General features: G+C 42.6%; 1 protein-coding gene across 2 annotated transcripts; it reads right to left on the minus strand.

Annotated features, from left to right (window-relative positions):
- Nucleotides 1-2836: 2836 nt before the first annotated feature.
- On the minus strand, nucleotides 2837-21515 carry LOC135884374 (lamin-B3-like). Of its 2 annotated transcripts, none has more exons than XM_065411698.1 (11): nucleotides 21148-21515; nucleotides 16592-16748; nucleotides 15120-15245; nucleotides 13804-13974; nucleotides 12140-12265; nucleotides 11753-11973; nucleotides 10841-11069; nucleotides 8180-8287; nucleotides 6779-6895; nucleotides 6564-6677; nucleotides 2837-2878 (listed from the first exon to the last, which is right to left on the minus strand). In XM_065411698.1, exons 1-11 carry the CDS (start codon nucleotides 21513-21515, stop codon nucleotides 2837-2839), a joined length of 1779 nt encoding a protein of 592 aa, XP_065267770.1. The 2 variants fall into 2 exon arrangements, with proteins under 2 accessions (XP_065267770.1, XP_065267771.1); XM_065411699.1 differs by lacking the exon at nucleotides 2837-2878 and adding an exon at nucleotides 6386-6424.
- Nucleotides 21516-23216: the final 1701 nt, after the last annotated feature.

Raw genomic sequence — 23216 nt, forward strand, 5'->3', positions numbered from 1 at the left:
GGTTGACTACAGTAGGACTGGAGTGGCTGGAACATTTGCTGTGGAATGAATTCAAGATAGGGGCATGTGATATTTGCTATCTTGAATACTTCATGCAGATGTGGTCACCCCATAAAAAAAAATTCAGAAAAGAGCAACAAATGATTAGGGGTATGGAACTGCTTCCATACAAGCAGAGATTAATAAGACTGGGACATTCCAGGTTGGAAAGGAGATGATGGGGGAGGGGGAAGAGAAGAAAGATATGATTAATCTAAACTCATAACTAGTGTGGAGAAAGTAAATAAGTGTTATTTACTCCTTCTTAACACAACTAGGGGTCACCAAATGACATTAATAGGCAGGTTTAAAAAACACAAAAAGGAAGTGTTCCCCCCCCCACAATGTACAGTCAGTGGAACTCTTTGCCAGAGGATGTTGTGAAGGTCAAGACTATCACAGGGTTTAACCCCCCCGGCAAGTTCATGAAGGATAGGTCCATCAAGGGCTATTAGCCAGGATGGGCACAGATGGTAGCCCTCGCCTCTGTTTGCCAAAAGCTAGGAATAGGGGATGGATCACTTGATTACCTGTTCTTTTCATTCCCTCTATGGCACCTGGCACTAGTCAATGTCAGCAGACAGGATACTGGGCAAGATGGACCTCTGGTCTGATACAGTATGGCTGTTTTTATGTAATTTATATTTAAGCACTGCTGACTGGGCTTTATTAGCTTAATAGTAAAAAAAAAGTGGGGTGATTTAATTTTTATGGTGTGGTTCACATCTTTCCAGAAGACTGGCTATTTGAAAATAAATTACTAGCAGTTTGAACACAATTTGATTCAAACTGTTGCAGCTTCTCTAATTAAACATTGCCAGCATTTCATCCTCACATACCTATAGCATAGTATACCATTAACTCCTGTTACTATTTGGTATGTAAAAAACCACTTTTCTTTGTACAGTAGGTTCATTGCAATGTCAGCTTTATTCAGAAAGTGTACTAATGTGAATAGTGTGCAATAGTTTCTAGAGCAGATTAGTCTATTGTTGAAAGACTTGCTTATTAAGGGAAAGGAGACTCAGTTCTTTAGGTGTATTTGTTTTTCTTAGCTACAATTAGAATTCAAACAATACAGATGTTAAAATAACTAAATCTGTCTAGCAGTGAGCATAAGTTTAAACATTAAAGCCCAAGAATGAGAATGTACATAGAAAATATCTTTAATAGTAAAAATCAGTTGAACAGCCCAAGATTATAAACACAGCAAGATCATAAACAGAGCTTATTTTAAATTCTTCTAAAGTGACAAGGTGCAACAGAACGAAGGATTTGGGTCTGCTAAAATATGAAAGGCCAAATTCACTCACCCTTTAGGTGTCCAGTGTCTTAAAATGCTATATTTTTTTAATCAGTCTAACTGAAGGGAACTCTAAAGCACTCTAAAATGCACAGTCCTAACATGGGCCAGATCTTAAAATTCAGACATACTATACAGTAGAGACTTTTGGAAAGGCAACAAAATTCTGAAAGCTGCTCCAGTGCTCAGATGGGGCTGCATTATCAGCTAACTTTTTAGCAAGGGAACAGACTTGTGTTGCTTAACTAGGGACTCTTGCTGGGCTATTTCCCCTCTTTTCAGTATAGCCACTAGGTAAACAAAACAAAGAAACACGCTACAGTGGCTAACTGGAGTGGCTACTCATGACCAACCCCTCTGTCTGCTAGACATTTTAGCTGTACCTTGTTACAATGCTGTATATTAATCCACTTGAACCCAGTGCTGTAATAGAGAATGTATCTAGCTATTTGACAAAATAGAAGTTGTCCTCACCTCAACTATGAATACAGAAGTACACATCCTTATTTCAGATGTTTAATAAACACAGAAACTTTCTTTAAAAGGTATCAAAACTTAATCATTGGAGTGTGTGTGATCTCTAGCTATACCAAACTATTCAATTAAGTTAGTTCTGTCCCCATTAATGTTTTGCCAAGTAAGCAGTTAACTTAGGTACTGATGTATTTAACCAAGTATTGCTATGTTGGCATCAGACTTTAGTTCACATTTATAGTACAAAGCTACTCACCTCAAAGTTTCAAACACTTTACTGTACATAGTTTAATAGACATTTTGAGTTTAACAGGTACTAGGCTATAGAAACAGTATAATGGTTGGTTTATTTAACTGCAAGTTAAAAATACATGTTTTACAAATAGCTTGCTCATTTAAAAAAACTTTACACCAGTAGATTATATCATTTGGCTTAGACCAATCAAGGGAACTTTAGTATCAGACTCAAACATAAAATGAGTTTTGGGGTGTTTTTTTTTTTTTTTCCCCCCCAAAAGATAATTTGCTCTGACTTTCAATTCAGTGGAGCTGCAGAAGGTATAAGTCGAGACAGTATTTGGTCCACCTAAATTTCAGTCAGGCTTGAAACAGTTCTTAAGTCTGCTTTTGAGAAAATATTTTGAATAATCAGGAGTTCAGAAAGCTGAAGCCATTAAATTTGTGAGCATTTACCATCCCTGGCTAGGACGAGACATGCCCAGCAGGAAGTTACTGTAAACTTTAGGGCAAGTAGTTGTGGGTGAATAAATCACAATTCTTCTATTTGTCATGGAAAGACTTGGAAAAGGAAATGTGCACTTGGATCTAGTTTCATTGAAGGCAGGGCCCAATATCTACAAATAGCATCCTCCAGAATGTGAAACTTCCTCTCTCCAAACAGGTCTGACAGGGGAAAAAAATCCAAGATTCACATGTTCCAGAAGCTGCTGAAAATTCATGCAGTCTGAAGGGTCACTTTGGTTTAAGGAGTGGTTTTAGGTAGTCACTACCTTGGTTTAGTTACATGACAGAGCAGCTAGGATCTTCATTTTGCTGGAGACACTATAAAGAGAAATTAAATAGGTTAAGCCCGATGAACTACTGAGTATACACAATTTAGCATCCCTATTGTAATCAAGATTAATAAGAGAAAGAATGGAGAGGAATGCATGATTAGAGGTTAATTATTTACCTTCTAACCAATTCCCATGTGGTTTATTCTTTGTTCTAGAGAAAATTTTTGAAGGTTAAATTTCTGCATTAAAGGAAAGCTTAAGCCATAACATAGGAGATAGCTTCTGAATTGCAAACTGCTCAAAGCAAGCAAGACAGTCTAATGAATTCAAAGCTTGTCTTACATACATGCAAAAATCATGTATTAACTAAAATGGCATAGGGCAGAAGCAATAGGAAAAAGTTGTGCTGTAGTTGAAAAGAACATGTAAGATGCCTTGTTAACCTACACAATGAATGAGGAATTATTACACATCTCTTCACTACTCTTCTGGCCTTTCCCGCTTGTAATATACTATAGGACCATATGGCTCTCAGTATGGAGTCTTGCTAGTTAAACCATGTTTTGTTAACAAAAATATCTATTTTGCAAGTTAGACATTCTTATTACACTGTCAATAGTACCTTCAAAGTTTGTTTTAGGCTGCTAGCAAAGGTGGGTGTTGGTATTTTAACACAGGATTATTTTTAAAAAAAAAAAAAAGTGTCCTATTTAGTATGTGCTGTATTTGAATTTCAACCTGGTTTAAGAGCTTAAGCAGAGCCATCTTGCCCACAGGGCTGGCTATATCAATAAAAGTTGTTTAGTGATGTATTAGGATGAGCCCCAAGAAACTTACTAGATTCAAAACTGATTGCAGCAGACAGAGGGGGTTAGTTTTCCTTCCTCAGCCTGAAGTGAGGCTAATGAAAGCAAAGCTGTCAGTCTCAGGGTTGAGTACTGGGTGCTCAATTAAAGAACATATAGAGCTGGACTGAAAAATGGGAACGTGTTTTCACAGAAAGTTTCTATTTTGTTAAAGTTTTTGAAATTTTCCAACCCCGCATGAGTTAAGTGAATCGTGGGATTGTGGATGGGCACGAACTTGTGAGTTTACATAGCAAAAAACAGCTGAAAGATGTTTAGTCCCTGCATATCCCTGGACTTCTATCCCATTTTGCGGATCCTGCTAAGACAATGTCACTTGGGATAGGGAGTCATTTTAGTTTAATTATTATTTTAGACTAATTAAGCAACCTGTCTCAATCTAGTTTCAGTCAGAGTTCATAATGTTTAATATGAAGTCTAAGTGTTGTCTTCCAAAATAGCTTAGGAGTGTAGAATTGCACTATTTGCATTCCTTTAAGGAATGGCAAAATGTGTGTCTCTCCAGTTTCTATTCAGGAGCTCACCTACATGACACCACAAGCCACTCATGAAAGTTAAACAGATGTTTTGGACTCAAGCTTATTAACAAACTTTACCAAGTTAAGTCAGTTTTATTAGAGAACAATGATTCAGTATCAATTTGTTCTTTAAACCACAGCTTCCAAACACTTATGAGCAGAACGTTCTCTTCAAACTAGCCAGTGTCCAGTTTCTTTGTGTAGACACATAGGTCATTATCTACACCAGCAGTTCTCAACTGGAGGGTGAGGGACACAATGAGCCTTCCTACTCATTCATGGATCCTGCAATGCCACTCACTCACTGAAGTTTGTCCCAGCCACCTCTCCATGATAGAGGTGAGTTATGTTGTGACCTGGTGCATGGGGGTCACAAGGCCCACTAGCACTCTGATACCCACAAAGATCTCAGGGTATTAATACACTTAAATAGGTTGCCTAGCCTATGCAGTTAGACAGCAGGATCAAAAGGTCTGATTTATTTAAAGTAGATTCTACATGTGTGTGTATGGGGAGTTCCAAGTTAGAAGAGATTAGGGGTACAGGATTCTTAAAGAATAGAATCCCTGATCTACAGCAACATTTCAGAAAGTTCTGTACCTTAGTTCTGCACTGTAAGGTTGTCACCAACTAACATCAGGAAGAAGTTATCCTTCCAAGAGCCTAGTACTGTAGTTCGCTAGGTGCCTGGTATTTTCCCTTCTAAAGCACCTGGATATATATTGAACAAGAGGGACAATTGGTTCATTCTATGTGGCATCTCCTGTATCCCTTGTATGTGTGACTTGGAACAAGAACTGGTTAAGTACAGCCAATCATTTTCTAGGATGCGAGAGACTGTAGACACCCTTAAGACCCATGGCTGCAAAAGTCAGCGCTCTATAATAGATCCCTGTAGTAGAAGGTGCAACTCCAAAGGCCAATTTTATTCTAATGTTTGACTTTTTTGGGAAGGTAAGAGCTCTGAAGTTGGGAGGGATACCTAGGTAATCCCTCTCAGTTAGTATAAAGCAGCACTTAGAGTAGAGTCTACTGGCTTGCATGACTGTTCCAGCCAGACTGGGATGTCCTATTGGAGTCAGCACTTCCACAGTCAGAACACTGAAAGTTGTTTGAAGTCTTCACAACCGTGAATAAGTGATGCAATAAGAAAGTCTTGGTACCAAACTTTTAATTTAGAATTCAGTTTTAAGTGATTTAAGTGACCAACACAAATCGAATACACCAATTAATCTTCATCACTAAATTTTGTAATCCACAACTCAAGCCCCATTTGGAGGGTGTGTGGTAGGTCTTTCACATGACACGATGATCCAGAAAGTGGCCAAAAAAGACACTAGGTAAGTTAAATAGCCAGAACATGTTTTGGCTTCAAGTGGGCTTACTCTAACACTATGGCCTGCATCTGTTCTCTGATCCCACCTGGAAAGTAAACTCAAGGGAAGAGACACTAGTGGGAGGTGGGGATTAAGCTGCAAGTAAGTAGATAACTATATACAGTGGATAAATTTCAAAAGCACCTATTAATAATGGCCTTAGGAGCCTAAGGCACTTATGAAAGTGTATCCAAGGGCTTTTAGTACATTTCAGTGGAAATATTTTCCTTCTATAGTCCAGATTTGAAGTTGCTATTATGAAACAATAGAAAGGACACACTGAAATCTGATATTCCAAATGAAGGAAGTCACTCCCTATTCCCTCTTCTGCTTGGTTTCCACGATTGTGCAAGCAACAAAAGATTTAACTAGGTTACAGTACACAAGATTTCTAGTTGCAATAAGCTAGATGCACAATATTGGTATGAGTATTTTGTCATCATTTCTGTCTTATACTACAGTTAGCTAGTGAATTTGTTCCTGGCATGAACAAACAGTAAAAAGGCTCTGCTAGTTGTAGTTGTAGTTTCAGTTAATCAATCTTTTACTGGTCAGAATGTTAATTAAAATGTGAACCTCTAACTACAGCAATGTTGTGCTCCGAGATTGGATATGTGAAGCATTGATTTCAGCTCACATGCAAAGCCATGCAGAGACTACACAGAGGCAAGAGATTTCAGCACTACTGATGAATCAAACATTTCTGCAAGAAAACAAGCACAATGTGCACTCTGAAACAAGCATCATGCTCACTCTGGTCTCACCTATTTTGTGATGCTCACAGGAAACACAATCATGACACCAAACAACATTTCTTTTTTCTTCTTTTGGTCTGACATCAGGGAGAAAAATGGCAAGAGTTGTAGGCCATGGGCAAGACTTTGGGGCATGTTTTTAGTACTGTTTACTACAAAAGAAAGCCACTGATTACTTCTGTTGCTACTATGTTCTGAATGCAGAAAGATTCTTACCCGACGATGAAACTCCATTTCGCTCCCTGTTATTTCTTCTTCATCAAACTCATCTTCCAGTTCACCACCTTCTTCTCCTCTGGATACATGTATGACCTTCCGTTCTGCAGTCTCCTGCAATAAGTTGTGTCCCCCCCACCCAAATTAAATAAGCTTGTTTGTTCTTAAGCAAATTGAAGACTAGAAAAGGTGCAACTGGTTATTGCTTCACTTACCTCTCCATCAGCATTGATGAGTGTAACACCAATGTTATCCCCAGTTCCCCAAGACTGCTGGGATTTCCAGACCAGATCACTAGGACTCTGGTTTACACCAGCATCAGCACCCCAGATCTAGAGAGAGAGAGAGAGAGATTTAACTGATGAGCTTTAAAAAAAAAAAAAAAAAAAAAAACCATCTTCATTTTAAATAGTCAGTAGACTGGTATTGGAACATTAAAGACCAAATTCAGTTTGGAGTAAGTGTCTATAGCTCCCATGTAAAACACTAGACACACTTCGTCTAGCAGAAACGTGGCTGTGAGGGGCTCAGAAACAGGTCTAAGTGGTAAATTAGGGCAGATTCCATGAATTGCCTTTGGAGTTGGTGGAACACTTAGTCTACCCACTAGGGCGGTGGCATGGAAGAAGTGCAGCAGGAAGAGCTGCTAATGGGAGGCTCTACCCTCTGAATGTAGAGTTCTTGTTCCTGGCCAACCATTTTGTCCCACTAAGCCAACAGACTTTTGAGGTCATTTATTTAGTGCTGGCAAGTCTGTTTAGTGTTCAATAGTGCCTTATCTATGCTAGTCTAATTGCACAGGTTTTCTACTGGGCAGAAAGATCTGTTCTGAGCAGGGTCTGAAAGATGTAATCAGGCTTAAGTACTGCACTTGCTTAGCGTAGGTCTAACAAATATTGTGCTTAACATGCTGCCACCAGCATGGGCTCAACATTGCTACCACTAGAGCAGCTGAACCACCAGCACTAAAACAACCCCCCCGCCCCCAAACAAACCACTTAGTACAGAGCAATGCACAGGTTCAAGTTCACTACCAGGCAAGTGGCCTGCACTACTTCAATTGCCCTTGAGCAAAGTGCTAGGGAGACGACTTGGATTGAACAGCCCCCTTTCCAGGCCATGGAGCCGCTCTACAACTGCCACTCCAATCTATTAGCCTCCACAGCCCTTGCTGTGCTAATCAGTTGTGAGAGAAGGTGACAGGAAGAATTGTACAGCTTAGAAAGTGAACTGCACAGCATTTATGTTCCCCCCAGCCCATTCCCTACTGGCCCATTCTTAGCTTGTAAATGAAGAAAACTAAACCTCTTCGGCTCAGAATATGCCCCACTTCAACAATTGCAAGTGAGATCACTCCTCTAAGGTTTTGATCAGGCCTCAACTATTAAGATGGTGCTAAGTCATTCCATTCCTAAAGTTGCACTGAAGTTTACCAGTCAGGCCATCTCAGTCTTGCCAAAATTGTCAGGGGAAAAAAGTTTCCCCAGCATAGGCACTAAGTATACTTGCCTTCTTTACATGATGGTAACAATAAAAAACCCAAATGTGACTTTTAAAGTCAATTAGAATTACTTGCTTGGCAAGTCAGATTGGCAGGGCAGTGTTAAGTTACTTACCGTAACTACTTGGCCTGCTCGAAGGACAAACCGAGCAGGGAATTTGTATATTATTTCAGACAAGCTTCCAAGTCGTCGTCTTAGTACCCATCCATTTAGTGATTGATCCTGCAGTTAGGAAGGCAAGATACCATTACAAGAGGATATGAAATTGTAACTAGATGGACATCCTAAAGAGATCACACCTATGTGCTGTCATAATTTGTTAGTCTAGGCCATTTTACATTTCCTACATTCTGGTTTGCAAGGTACTGTTCCTTTCAAGACAGGGGCCATTCTTAAAGTATAAATTTAGTTTAACACTGTTCCATGTTAGCACTGAAGATTCTGGCAGCAGTGGTGGATCCCATAAGAGTTCCTGAAACAGTGATCAGACTAAGTAAGTATTAGACTTAGTAACTATATAGGTTTGTCTCAGCCTCACCATTCACTAGAAGCATTCAGGATAGCAGGCATCAATAGCACTTTTTCTTTTGGTTTAAGAGTGTTTGGAGATTCATAACCACTATCCTGGAGTAATGCAAGTCAGACTGGATCATCTTCTCCAATGAAGAATGGCCATAAACTATTTAGGCTGAAGGATACCACCTCGACCAGGCTTCTTCATACCATTTCAGTCTACATGTATTCTCAACTAGGGTTAAGCTGACTGATTTGTGACGTTTCATAACATCAATTTTTAATTCAACTTTTTCCATACTAAGACTCCCCTTCTTAGTTTCAAGTTATTCATTAGTTCAGAAGACCGCTCTTTAACAATCCCAGTCAATAAGGCAGAGAGGGGATTCCAGACAGACACTTAGGTAGAGAACTTTAGAACCATTCTAAGGTAAGAACTCTGAGACTAAGATGGATGGTCTGAGAATCTAACCTCTATCCAATTCTGCAGCTGTCGTTTTACAGCAGAATGAGAACTACCATTGTTCATATAGGCTTGTTTGGCTGCAGTGTTACAAGTTCAGACACATTTGAATTGCAGAGCTTTTCTATAGTCCAGTTGCCATTTTAAGAACTAATCAGGTCATACCCTCTGCTTTAGAGCAAAAGCTACCCTTGTAATGCAGCATTTCCCTCCGGTCCCTGTTAGCATCTAGGGTTCTGCAATGTTGGGGGAATAGGACCAAACCACTTATTTGCAGAATCATCCCTTCAAACCTGTGACTATTTCCCTGTTTAAGACATTCTTGTACACAATATCCTGTCCATCCCATCCCAAAGGAAGTAGAAAGCCTGCCCTGGGAAGGGCGTCTAATGGCATTATTGTACCTTCTTCAGGAGCCAAGTTCTCATGGGGTAAGGGCAGGGTCGGCTCTAGGATTTTTGCCGCCCAAGGCAAAAACAATTTTGGCCGCGCCCCCCCCCCCCCCCGTTTTTTAATTACCCCACCCCCGGCCCCGCCTCAACTCCGCCCCTTCCCCAAATCCCCAGCCCTGCCTCCTCCCCCCAGCTCTCAAGCCTGGGAGGGAGGGGGAGCAGCGGCGCGCGAAACAGCTATTTCACGCGCCGCGGCCGCTCGGGATCTCCCCCTCCCTCCCAGGTTTGAGAGCCTGGGAGGGAGGGCGAGTAGTGGCGCGCGAGCGGCAGCGGAGGTGAGCTAGGGCGGCCGGGGCACATTTTTAGGGGCGGCATTCTGGCGCCGGCCATGCCGCCCCTAAAAATGTGCCGCCCCAAGCACCAGCTTGTTTTGCTGGTGCCTAGAGCCGGCCCTGGGTAAGGGTGTCGTGCCAAGACCCATAGCCTCTGTGCAAACAGATATCATGGGAGTTTGTTAGAAGTCATATGCCCCTGAATTTTCCTCAGTCAGAGCAGCAGTACAAGTACTACCCATTCCATTTGTGAAAGCCCTAAAGAGTTTGTAGCAGTCAGAAGTTGAAAGTTTCCTGGCCTGTCTGACCAGTGCCTTCTCCTGGGTATTCTGCTCTGAACCCCCTCCACAAAACTCAATTAACTCCCAGCACTAGTGAAGCAGGGATTGTGGGCAGCTTGGGCTACTAAAGTCTACCCAGAGGCAGCTTTTCTTCTGCCCTGGTTCAGCAAGTCATGTTTAGAACATACCAGAGTGACTTAGAGAGCTGTGGATGTTGTCCAGCCTTTGACGGGTAGCCAGCCTAAAGCTAACCACTAACTGCCCAGGGTTGGGAGAACCTACTTCAGACTACTACCACCTAGTTTGGTAGGGTACTTTGCATGTTCTTAACATGCCAGTTGAAGAATACAAGGATACCACTCTTGACTGTGGCTTGTGCCAGACTTCCCAGCAGAGAAACAGTTAACTGAGTAAGTAGACCCCCCCCCCCCCCCAACACCAAGCAGTTGATAGTTGCAGACTGGATAGATTGGGTAAAAGCTATCTGATTAATTGGCTGCAGAGTAGGAGCCCTGCCACAGCTAAAACAATAAGCTACAAGGGATCTAAACAGCTATTGGTATTATCTGACATACTAAGCACCTTATATGCTTTTATCCTTGATTAAACTGGACTGATTGTCTTTCTGCATCCACAGACACACCTATAGCTTTCAATAAAATGGTATCGGTTTCCCACAAACAAACAGTCTTGTGGCTTCTCTAACCAGCAACAGCTACTATTGACCATTTCTTGAACAATATGGAGATGGGTATATTAATTTAAACTGGTTCTTGACGGCAGGGAAGGAGTACCTCGTCCGAGTTGTTTTTAAGCTTGACAAAATTCCCTTCTGTGTCAATTTCTTCTATAGACACATTTCCTGAACATGATGCATGCTGAACAATTTTAAAGCTGACACTGTGCTCTCCCTTTTTGGATTCTTTCAGTTTTCTCTTTTTTCCATGCAGGAAGCGATGCCCATGGCTGGTTGTTGCCTGGGTTGCAACACTTTGGGAAGATGGACTAGATGACAGTTTTAGCCTAAAAAGAGCCAAGTGACCATGTTAGGTATGCAAGTTGTGCCAACCCCATTGTGCCCAGACCTAGTATAGCTTCCCCTCTGCCCATACCAGCTTAATTGTAGTCTGGAGAGTGGTATTTTATTTTATGGCAAGGAGTCTCCCAGTGAACAATGTGCGAAAGCTTATGGCCTGCTTTCCAATTTTTGCAAGAAGAGTTCAGAGCAAGTTATGGAATTTCCACCTCCTCTCCCCCTGTCCCTCAGCTGTTGCATTAGTTTCTTTTTCTCTTATGGACACTGCAGGAATTAAGATCTCCATGAACAAACCCTCTATGGTAAGTGGTTAGACAGCCAATTGACTTGAAAATGCATTGAGGATTAACATTACTATAAGGTCTATAGGAAAGTTTGGCAGCCAAGGGATTAATTTTGTCACTTCCTAATGTTACTAATTGCTGTTTCAGGGTACATGATGTTTCAATCAATGCATTTATCATTTAGAAGAGATTGCATATACTACAGTATAAAGCCCATCTTCAGTATTTTGCATACCAAAGCCAGTAGTCTGATGAGTTCTCCCAGTAGCCAACTGGGAACAAGATTAACTTCAGATTTCTCCCCTCCCACTCAGTACATAGACTTATAGAATGAAGGTATGTTGGAGGAAGAAAGTCTTCTTGTATTGCTCAATATTGTATCCTACCTCTGTTCTTCTCCTTCCAGCATCTTTCTGTAGGCATTTATTTCCAGATCTAGAGCCAGTTTCACATCTAGTAGATGCTCGTATTCTTCCAACTGTGCTTGCATCTGCCGCCGCGTTTGTGCCATTTCTTTATCTTTTTCAGCCATACGTCTTCGATGCATCTCACGGTCATAATCCAGGGTCTCCTGTAACTCTCTTATTCTGTTCTCCAATGCACAGTTCTTAGATTTAATTAAATAGGTTTAGTTGTCAGTGAGTATTTTGAATAAGATGCTAAAAATAGAGCTCAGTCAAGAGCAATTTTGGGGAGGGGGGGAAGCAGATATGTCTAGAAAATACAAATGTCACTAAGGAAAAAAATCCAATGATCTCACTGAAGAATGGTACCTGGCTTTGATAATGATTAAGCTGGGATGTCAAAGTGTCAACTCTCATCTTTGTTTCCATCAGCTCCTCCCGAGCAGCATTGGCAAAGTCGCTATTTTTTGCGGCAGAAAGTTGGGCATTCTCCATCTATGAAGAAATAGTTGTCAATAACTGATTAGGACTCCGGTGACCCTTTGTTCTAGTAAAAAGGGTTACCAAGTGATTTAGACATACAGATTTAGTTGCATATGTATGAAGACTTAGAGTATCTTAAGTTTGTTTACAGTGGAAATTGATTTACCAAGACATAATTCAACATCACAACCCTAATCCAGCTCTCCACCACTGCCTAAACTATGGAATATTTCCTGTTACACAGATTTGTTGAAAATGCACAGAAATGACACCACTAGAGAAGAAACTCAAGTTCACTAGCGGTACCATGGCTAATGGGGTAGGAAGCTGCCTTGAGACAGTACAGGATACTAGATAGTTTCTTTGAGTGTCAGTAATCAAATGCTCTTTCACACCAATACTGGTACCAGAGCTCTGTGAACAAACAAGCATAGCCATGTTTAACAGTGTATTCAGGAATTTAACTAGTCATAGAGCAAGCAGAGATTGAGGTGATGTTCCTTTAAGAAAGGGGAAAAAGCTGGAGGAAACTAATGCAGTAACAGCAGCAGGACCCCTACTGAGAAAAGAACAATCAGGGCAAAGGAGTTAATACAGCAGGGTAAAGGGAATGTTAGTGAGTTGAAGACTAAATAGACAAACGGGAAGGAAGTGAGAACAGAGATCAAGGAATCCACTCAGAAAGTACGATCACATGTCTCTGCAGATAGTACAGAGGGCTTGTAATACTATAAGTGTCTCCATTAATAAAATTCTTGGATCATATTCCAATCTCAGTCACAGGTGAAAAAACTGGAGTATCTCTGGTATTTCAGTGACATTACCTATTGTAACTGGACTCAGTTCTGGGCTGGGGGTGACACCATTAGTATCAAGGTACTTTTGTAATCCTGTCTTGGTAGGAGGGTTGCAATTACATCAGCTACCAAAACTGGTAGATTAAGTTAATTCACCTTCATTACACGTGTGCACTCATTTCTGTTAGAGGAAGAATTAATCCTGCTGTAACTGGTATACAGTTTCAAACTTTTAGTACCATATTTCCTAGGAATTAAGATAATATTGGCAATAGACTAAATTCTGCTCTATTATACCACATTAATTTTTGGTGTGATTGACCTGGCCCTATGCATATAACATCTATGCAAAAAGTTTAGATATTTGTAATAAGCACGTCAGAACCAAGATTGAAATTTGCTGATGGGAATGTTTAAAGTTTGATAATTCATACCAACTACTCCTGTTATGGAGGATAGTATATATTTATGCATCTCGACTAATTTTATTGGACAGTGAAGTGACAGCAGATAGCAAGTTCTATTGGCAGATCTTGGAGAGACTGTTCAGAGATTAAATGATTCAGGATAGTGGCTCCTACTGCAGAACAATCTTCAATTAATGGGTCTCTACTATTTGAAGCAAATGGACCATACTCTGTGTCAAATACATTAGTCGGCTAGTTCAAGGAAGGGTCAAATGCTTCCTTGTCATATGAAGATGCAGAAAGCATGACCGCTTGTTCATTTGATTTGCAACTTTTGAAGACTCACTTTGGCACTGAATGTGCGCTCCAAGTCATCTTTGTATTCTTGAATTTGTTCTTCATGCTCCTTTCTGAGTCCTTGCAGAGCATCTGAAAGTTTGCTCTCAAATTCCCTCTGACGGCCAGATTCTATTTCCGCTATCCTGCTCTCATGGAATCTTTTTGTTTCCTTGAGCTCCTAGAGGAGGAGGAGGAGAAAAAGAAAAAGTATATGGCTTAAAGGTCAAATGAAATACCACCATTTAGCTTGAGTAACTGATCTTATGCAACTGCTTTAACAATCAACCAGTGTAGCAAGTCAATCACGCAATACTAAAGCAGATGTTTACTGTCAAGTATTTGGTCATTTGTTTTTGAATCATAGGGGATTTAGAGATGGAAAGGTCCATTAGGTCATCTGACCCTGCTGGGTTATTTTCCCCTAAGTAAAAAAAAAAAAAGAATGGAAAGTAATAGATTTAAAGATCTCCAATGGGGTTCTCACTAGCTGAAAGTATATTCCCCTGCCTGTTGGATTATGCTGTCAACACATTTTTCTAGTTACCAGTCTAGCTAGAAAAGACAATTTTTTTTTTTTTTAAATAAATGAAATCAGAAATGTCTTTTCCCCGATCCTTGTCTTTATTTGAAATTCAGTGGGATTTTGGCTCTTAAGTCACTTAGACATTTTTGAAAATTTCATCCTAAAAGTTCCATTCTAAAGCTGAATGGAGACTAAATTTAATTAACCCTATAGTATATAGAACCTGATTATGCAGCGGTCACCATGAAAGATACAAAAGGAAATCGCTTAGAAACAAGAACCTGTGAAGTTAGTGGTTTTGTTTGTTTTTTAAATTAGACATCCAAGTAGTATTAGGACTGTAGTTATCTTAGCAGGTGTAATTTGAGAGAAAGCTAAAACGTAACAGTCAAAATTGCAAAGGTTTCCAGGTGTTTGCAGAAAGCCTAAAGTAAACCAAATCTCATACTCCAGCAGGTAACACCTCCCCCCCCCCCATATTAGAAAAACAACTTAAACTTTACAGGTGATTTACAGTAGCATAATAGAATAGTAACTACTGGATTTCAATGAAGCTTGAGGTGGAAGGAGAGAAACATGCTCAAATATATTAGGAGATACTGATGTTACCTAAATTTGTGCACATCCCTGGAGTTTACCCACCTAGGTGGCTTTTGCTGGCTGGCAGAGGGTCATAAGGTTGATTCAGCTAGTTACCTTTTTAGGAATCAAGTGCATTTTAACATTGATTTTGTAAGGGTATCCAGGGGCAATGGCAATTGGCATCTAGGAAATCCTTGCTAAAATTAACTTAGACATACATCTTCATGAAGGCGTTTCTGGAATGTCATTTGTTCCTGCACAGTTTTCATTTGGTTTTCCAGGTCCACTCTCTTCAACATTTCTCCATGGAGATGCTTTTTGGTATCTTCCAATGCCAACTTAAGCTAGGAAAGAAAAGATTTTTGTGGTAGATCAGAATGCAAGGAAAGTGACATTTTTACACTAACAGCTAAAGATTAGATTTCAGAGTTACTCCTATAGTCAACAACTTTAAGGGAAGGAACCTTTCTGATTTAGTTCACTATCAATAAGGTCCAGAATATGTTTGGTGTTCTTCACATGGAAGACACTTGCAGTCCTGCCCCCAAAAAGCTTAACGGAACAGGGCTGCTTTCTGCTCCCAAAGTGATCAGATCTCCAGAATGAACTAGGCTACTTAACAAACCAAGTATACAGAAGCCTCATTAATCACTGACCAGCTAAGTTGTAGAACTACTGTTTTCTAACCCTACCCAGCTAAGGAACCCAGTTATGCTAGGATTATCAGTTGTACAAGACCATTATCATTTTCCCACCATAATACTAAATGATGCAAGCCTCAATTTGAGATAAGAATTATGAAAATCCAAAGGCCTGAAACCAATAGATGGTGTGCATTTATTGTAAATAAGTCTTCCTTCTAAAACTCAATTATATCCTGCAAGTGTAATTCTTACACTAAGCCAACACGTCTACATTTTATGGCAGCATTTTAAGCCATCCTAGTGAAACAGACACACTTACCTCATATCTAACAGACCCCAAATTGCAGTATTCTATTAATCTCCTCCAACCCCTAAAGAACTCAAAACTGAATAGTATCCTAAACCCAAAATGCAATACATTTCAGGCAATTTTTTACAGTAAGAGGAAGAGCTTTTCACAAAAAAAAATAATTCATTAAATCAAATGGGTAGAGGGTTTCTCTTAAAGTTAGGGTAAAGCACTTAAAGATACAGTAAGAAAGTCCTTCAATCCAGGTGAATAGGTAGACATTAATTTTTCCCTCCCTAGTATCTGCCATTTCAGGGGAGGTTACACAGGCTGTAACTAGCATGTTAAGAGCAAAGTTTAGTCTCAGCTACATGGACAGGACCAAAGAGTGTCATTCAATTATATGAAGTCAAACTAGATGATCACAATGGCCCTTCTGGCTTTATAATTTATTAATTCATGTGATGAAGCAGGATTACAAGCCTCACAACATGGTTCCCTGACCCAATATTTTGGTCAGCATAGATGGGTGACCAGGACATGTGCTTTTATCAAAATTCTGCAAGTTCTTCTCTCCCAATCCTTACCTATTAAGTACAAGGAACTTCATGAGTTTTTAAAACTTTAATCTTATTTTCCCCAAAAAGTTTATAAACAGCAACAGAGGCAAAATAGAGAGAGTCCAGTGTGGGAAGTCATAATTGAACTTCTGGTATCACCAACCATGAAATAATGTAGATTCTATGCAACATCTTACAGTGACTATTTGATCCTTTAACTCTTGAAGGTCGCCCTCCAAACTTCTTTTTCCACTCAAAGCTGTTGCTAAGTCAGCCTCCTTGGAGTTCAGCTGAGCATCAAGGTCTCTGATACGAGCCTGTGCCAGGTTTAAGTCAGCTTCTTTTTTAGAATTCCTGCAAGTGAAAGTTTTACATTCATAAGAATTTACTGCTGGTGGGGAGGGAACAATATATTTAATCTTGCTTACATTTTTATAGTTTCTACCACAGCCAGCCATTTCTTGTCTATTTATAAATGGTTAAGGAGTAGCACTGGAGTATAATTCACTATCCACCATCACCCAAAAGATAAAACTATACAAAAAAAACCTGCATGCAAACATTAACACCTGTATTATTTCATTGTACCCTCGAGTCACCAGTTCATTCTGTACATGCTCTTACAGTGCCCACTGCAGTAGCATTGACCCCCACCCACCCATCTAAAGTAAGATTTCAGTATCTCCCCTTGAGTGTTTTCTGAATGGACAGCAGCTAGAAGCTCTTGTAGCAGTGATCGTGACAAGGGTGAGAAAGAGCAATTCTCCTTTCAAGTAGCTAGAAGACAGATCTTTAAAATTTAACGTCTGCTAGCCAGAGAGGGGGGGGAAAAAGGAGTCCTACGAAAGGGCAGCAGTGGTAGAAATGCCAACAATCTTCTTTTCTCATAAGCTGGGAGTAAAAGTGGGCATTGCCCCTTTGACCTTCAAATGGGACCCTCAAAACCTTTCCTTTCACATCTTCCTCTGAGCTAGGTGATTTACTTCTCTGACTAGCACATGTCTGGCAAGTTTTTCAAGCCCAGGTTTAACATGTAATGCCGGGACAGAAGGGGAATTTCAGTCAGCTGAGCGGCTAGTTCAGTTGCATCCCCGTGTCACATCAGGCATGTGCTTAGCATCTTTCTTGGCTCAGGCGGACACTAACATTAGGGATGTTTAACTGTTTCCTCAAACTTTAGCCAAATCCCTGGTAAAGCAGCTCCAGGCTGGCAGAAAACATTTCTGGGGCCATCCACTAATCCAAGTGCCAGCAGCCTGTAATGGCGCCACCCATGAGAGAGGGAGGAGTTTTGGCCCCAAGAGGCCACCATCCTGGCTGTGATCAGAGTAGGGCACAACCCTGAGCATGCTCACTAGGAAAGCAACTCAGTCACTGGCCTCCTGGAGCATAGGGCTTAATAGTGTGGGGTTATGTGGTAACATGGAGGGGGAGAGGAGAGATGAGCCAGGAGAATGGTATCGGACGGCCAGTAGGCCTCTGCCTCAGGACTAGATGGGCTGCCAGGCTCACCCACCTCCACTTTATTCTCAGAGGGAGATCGGACCTTGGCATCCAGGACAGGATTCTGGTAAAGTGATTTTTATGTGGAAAAAACAGGACACAGTAGGAAGTTTGGTGGGCCAAGAAGGTATGCACTGGAAAGTATGGCATGCCCACCTCTTTCCCCAAGCAAAAGATCAGAGGTGGGCAAACTACTGCCTGTGGGCAACATCCGGCCCACGGGACCGTCCTGCCTGGCCCTCGAGCTCCCGACTGGGGAGGCTAGTCCCTGGCCCCTCTCTCGCTGTTCCCCCTCCCCGGCAGCTACGCCGCCGCGTGGGCAGCAGGGTTGCACGCTCCTGCCAAGCAGCGTGTCTGGCTCCGGCCGGGTGGCGAGGCTGCCAGACATGCTGCTCTGAGTGGCATGGTAAGGGGGCCAGGGGGTTGGATAAGGGGCAGGAGGTCCCAGGGGGCAGAGGTCCTGAGGGGGCCTGTCAGGGGATGAGGGAGAGTTGGATACGTGTGGGAGTGCCAGGGGGCCTGTCAGGGGACTGGGGTGTGGATAGGACTCAGGGGACAGGGAACATGGGGGGGTTGGATAGGCATGGGATCCTGGGGGGCCTATCAAAGGGCAGGGGTGTGGGGTCCCGGGGGCGGTTAGGTCCCAGGAGGGGGCAATCAGGGGACAAGGAGCAGGGGGGTTGGATGGGTCAGGGATTCTGAGGTGGGCAGTCAGGGGGCAGGAAGTGGGAGGGGTCGGATAGGGGGCAGGGGCCAGACTGTTTGGGGAGGCACAGCCTTCCCTACCCAGCCCTCTATACAGTTTTGTAACCCCAATGTAGCTCTCGGGCCAAAACGTTTGCCCACCCCTGCAATAGAAAGTGCTAGGGAACAGCATGGGACTCATTCAAAAGGCACTATAATGTTTCTGGCCTCAAACAGCTATGACAGACACGGATTTGTTAGAACGGATACTGGAAAGTGACATTCCTGATTATCAGACAGTCCTTTGCTGAGATTTTAAGGAGCAATCCCTATTTTCTCATGGTGAAATCAACAATCTGGGAAGTGGATGAATTGTGAGTTTGAGCCAGGGTTTCCAATTGGTCACTGAGTTTGTCCTCTCTCCCCTATCCCACAGTACAATTTAATTGTGCATTATTGCTGTTAATACAAAAAGTTAAGACAATTATTGGTTCCCCTGCCAACAGCTACTATAAAATTCAAATACGTCTTTACTCTGTGTGGTTATGAGTAAGAGGACAGACATTGTAGGTCATCTGTTCCCATTCATGTGGAATTCTTATTCTGCAGGTTTGAATTTTATTAGACACATTTTCCCTTTGTGGACATGTGCTGCAAGATTCCTGCCATCTAAAAGTCTACATTACTCCTTAACATAGCTGTTGAATGACTGTCTATGCTGGCTTTTAGAAGTGTATAAACTATTTCATAGTTCGCAGGACTGCCTTAGTGGTTGGCTACTAGGAATAGTGGATGCCACCCCAAAGTACAAAGTTATTTTTATTCTTCCTCCAGTCCTCAAACCAAGATATGGATCTCAGATTGACTAGAAGAGCTTAAACCAGTATCAGGGGGTAGCCGTGTTAGTCTGTATCCTCAAAAACAACAAGGTATCCGGTAGCACCTTAAAGGCTAACAGATTGATTTGGGCATATGCTTTTGTGGGTAAAACACCTCACTTCTTCAGATGCATCAGTATTAATAACCAGTATTTTCAAAGTCCGTTTCTTACTAAAGAAAGATTGGTGTTTACCTATATGTGTCTAAGATCTGAGGACATCCAAACAGTCATAAGATTCACTTATGACGTCCCATTTTGCATCACTGAACTACACATTGAGGTGGAACCATCATATTTGTATATTCAGAGTTATTTGTATCTCTAAAACCAGTTAGACCAAGTATCTTCCTGTTTATTACTTGTATTCTCGTCCTGTGCCCTTACTCCTGTTCTGATCCTTCTCCTGCAAATGTGATGAGATGAGAGAGCTGGTGTGACTATGCCAGTCATTCTTTTCAAGCATCCTACAACTGGCTCTTCAGTTACCACTACTGAAGTAAGTATGCACTTGCATCTCACTTCTTTATACTTTAAGAGTGTACGAAGCACTGTGTAGTAAACCAAGTTGAACAACTAATGGTTATTGCTTGCAGGAAGAGTGTTGGATACTGTTCACCCCATACGAGTTCTAAGCTGTTTAAAGGATATATCAAGTTCATGACATCCAGGAAGATAAGGTTGTTCCAAGTCATCGGAGACACTTGCAGTTAGACTGCACAGAAACAAACACCTCTAAATATTAGGACTTCGATCTAGTACATCTTTTGCTGAACATACTGCGTATGTAAGCCCTTTACCATTTTCAGGAGGCTGTAAAGTCAGTCATTTCTAAAGCCTAGCTGTTTCAGAAAGCAAAAAACACCAATTCTCAGGACTACAGATCAGCCAAGTCTAAGGTTCTATAAACAAAGACTGGAGTTATCAAAACACTAAAAGTAGTTGAAAAATTTCAGAACTGGCACCAGTCCTTTCCTTGCTCTCCAATCACAAAATGAGAGATTAGGTTTTTATGAAGCTTAAACTTCTGAACCAAAACCAAGCATGCAAGACATAAGTCCAAGAGTTGTAAGCCGCTGAAAGTAGGTCAGTAGAGAAAGCATTTGCTCCAGTCTAGGAACACCCACAGGCTTTATTCCTGTACAGGTTTGGAATGGGAATACTTTAGAGACCTACGCAACAGCTAAACCCTAGCAATAGATATCGGCATGTAAGGGCCACATTAGGGTAGGATTCTTAACGTAACAGGCACCTCTCGACAGGGGTCAGTTAAATCGGGCATCGATAAGCCACACCCCACACGGGTAATCCATTAAGGCCAGGCTCCCCCATAACATAGCTGAGGCCTGTCATTTGTTTACAGGTGAGCGATCCCCCTATACTTTTATTAGCTGCAGCAGATTCGGTTGTCCCTGGGTGCTAAGCACCTGTTCCCGGGAAATCCCAGTACCACGCACCAATCTGCGAGCTGCCTGCAGGAGCAGTGACCAGCAGGGAATTTCGAGAGGCATTTAGCTATTGGAAGAAAGGAGGAGGGAGGGCCAGGGACACAGAAGAGGGGGGGCGGGGTGCGCTAATAGTAGCCGCTGGAGCCAGAGGCTACTCCCCCTGCCATGTGACAGGGGCCAGGCCGTGAAGAGCAGCCTCTCGCAGCCCGGCTAGCGCAGAGGGAAGGGAGGAGACACCGACCTGGCGTGCAGCTGCCGGTGCTCCTCGCTGAGCTTGCCCAGCTCCACCTGCAGCGTGGCCCGCTCGATGGCGATGCAGTCCAGCGCCTTGCGGGCATCAGCCAGCTCGGTCTCGTAGCGGAGCCGCAGGTTGCCCAGCTCCCGGCTGCTCCCTTCCTCCTGCTCCGCCAGCCGCAGCTGCAGCGTGGATTTATCGGCCTCCAGGGCCCGCACCCGGTCGATGTAGGCGGCCAGGCGGTCATTGAGCTGCTGCAGCTCCTCCTTCTCCTGCAGCCGGCTGAGCCGGGTCGGGCTGAGCGGGGAGAATGCGGCCGAGCGACCGAGAGCTCGCCCGCTGCCTCCCGGGGTGGAGGACACCGCCGTGGCCATGGCCGCGTCTCTACGGACACGATCCTCGGGGCTAGCGCGGCCGCCGCCCGGGGCGCCTCGGGCTGGGCAGGCACCTTCAGGCCCTTGCTACATCTATGGCAGGAAGGAAACGCCCCTTTGTAGGTCACCCCCAGCCCCTGCACAACCAAGCCGACGCCTCAAGGAGACATGGAATCCCGGCGCCCACCCCCTGCGCGCCGCGGCCTTTCTCTGCCCACGCTGTCACTGAGAGGCACAGTCCGGCTCCCACTGCTCCAGCCCGGGTATAAATAGCCACCACCAGCTGCAGTTCCAGGGTCCTTCCGGCACGGGCTGCGGCACCGGCGGCAATTTAAAGGGATAGAGCCGCTGGATGGAGGAGGAAGCTGTACCAGCTCGGGAATGAGAGCCTGTTGGGATCCCAGCCCCGGGTGGGGTCTCCCCCCTTTAGAAAATGGGGAGGGAGGATTTTGTTGTTCGCTTTTCAGTAGGGCAGTGAGTAAACGCCACACTCCGCTTCCTTTTCCAGTCTCCCCGTTCAGATTAGCACGGCTGGAGAAGATATAGTCCTGGTCAAGAGGTGCGAGAAAAGACATGCCACTGATGGGCGTGGGGTGTGCCCATTAATACAGTTGCTAATTCTGAGTTTATATTCAGCACCCTAAAGGGACAGATTGAAAATGTCATATTTAGAAAAGCATCCTTCCTTGTGTTCGCGTTCCAGTGCTTAATTTGTGCCAGGGCTGAGACCCCCCTCACCTCTAGGTTTAGCAGTTCATATCCCTGGCACCTAATTGCTTGAGCCAGACCCCCCTCCCCGCCCCCCATCTGCTGTGTTCAGATTATTACAAACAAAGAATCTTTCAAATCTCACTTACCTTTTCCGATTGGTGCTTTGCCCTTTGTTTACTTTTATTTTATTTTAACATTTTATTCAGACTAGTCAGTGAAAAGTAATTTAGTTTTTTCCATTGTTTGTTTCTAGCCATTTTTAGCTTTCAGGTCAGTTTCTGGTTCTCATCCATGCACCACAATGTGCAATGTTTAGGATGCAAATTGCTGGGGGGATTTTTACATCCAAACAAAAATGTTGTCACTTACATTTGAAGCCATCGTGAAAACAATTCTATCAATTATAGGTTTGATCAAATTGATTTTTTAACAACACTCTATTTTTGTAATGTCCCTTTCATAAGGAAGTTCACTGGCAGTTGTAAATTTCCTTTATTCTCATTTGAGATTGTAATTTCCATGGATGACTCTTACTGTTTGGAGGGCAGAGCCTGTGTTCTTTGCATACTCAAACCTTAGGCAAACTCCCACAGATTTTATTGGGAGTTTGCCTGAGTAAAATTGCAGGGAGGATTTCAGAATGTTGTTGTTAACATTATTTATCATTTGTATTGCAGTAGTTCCAAGATGCCTCAATCAAGATCAGGGACCCCATGTGCTAACTGCTGTCTCTACACAAAGTAAGAGAGAGTTCTCTGCACTCAAAGAGCTTGCAGTCTAAATATGCAAGACAGATAAAGGAGTGGAAACAGAAAGGTGAAGTGGATTTCCCAAAATTCATAGAGCAGGTTAAAGGCAAAGCTGAGAATAGAACCCAGGCCTCCTAGGCCAGTGCCCTATGCATACCATGGTGCTTCCCACTAGATTGGGCCCCAGGTGCATAAAAAACAGATAATATTTTAACACAAATAAGTGCCATCTATCCATTTT

This window comes from Emys orbicularis, chromosome 10, assembly GCF_028017835.1.
Source record: "Emys orbicularis isolate rEmyOrb1 chromosome 10, rEmyOrb1.hap1, whole genome shotgun sequence".
NCBI lineage: Eukaryota > Metazoa > Chordata > Testudines > Emydidae > Emys > Emys orbicularis.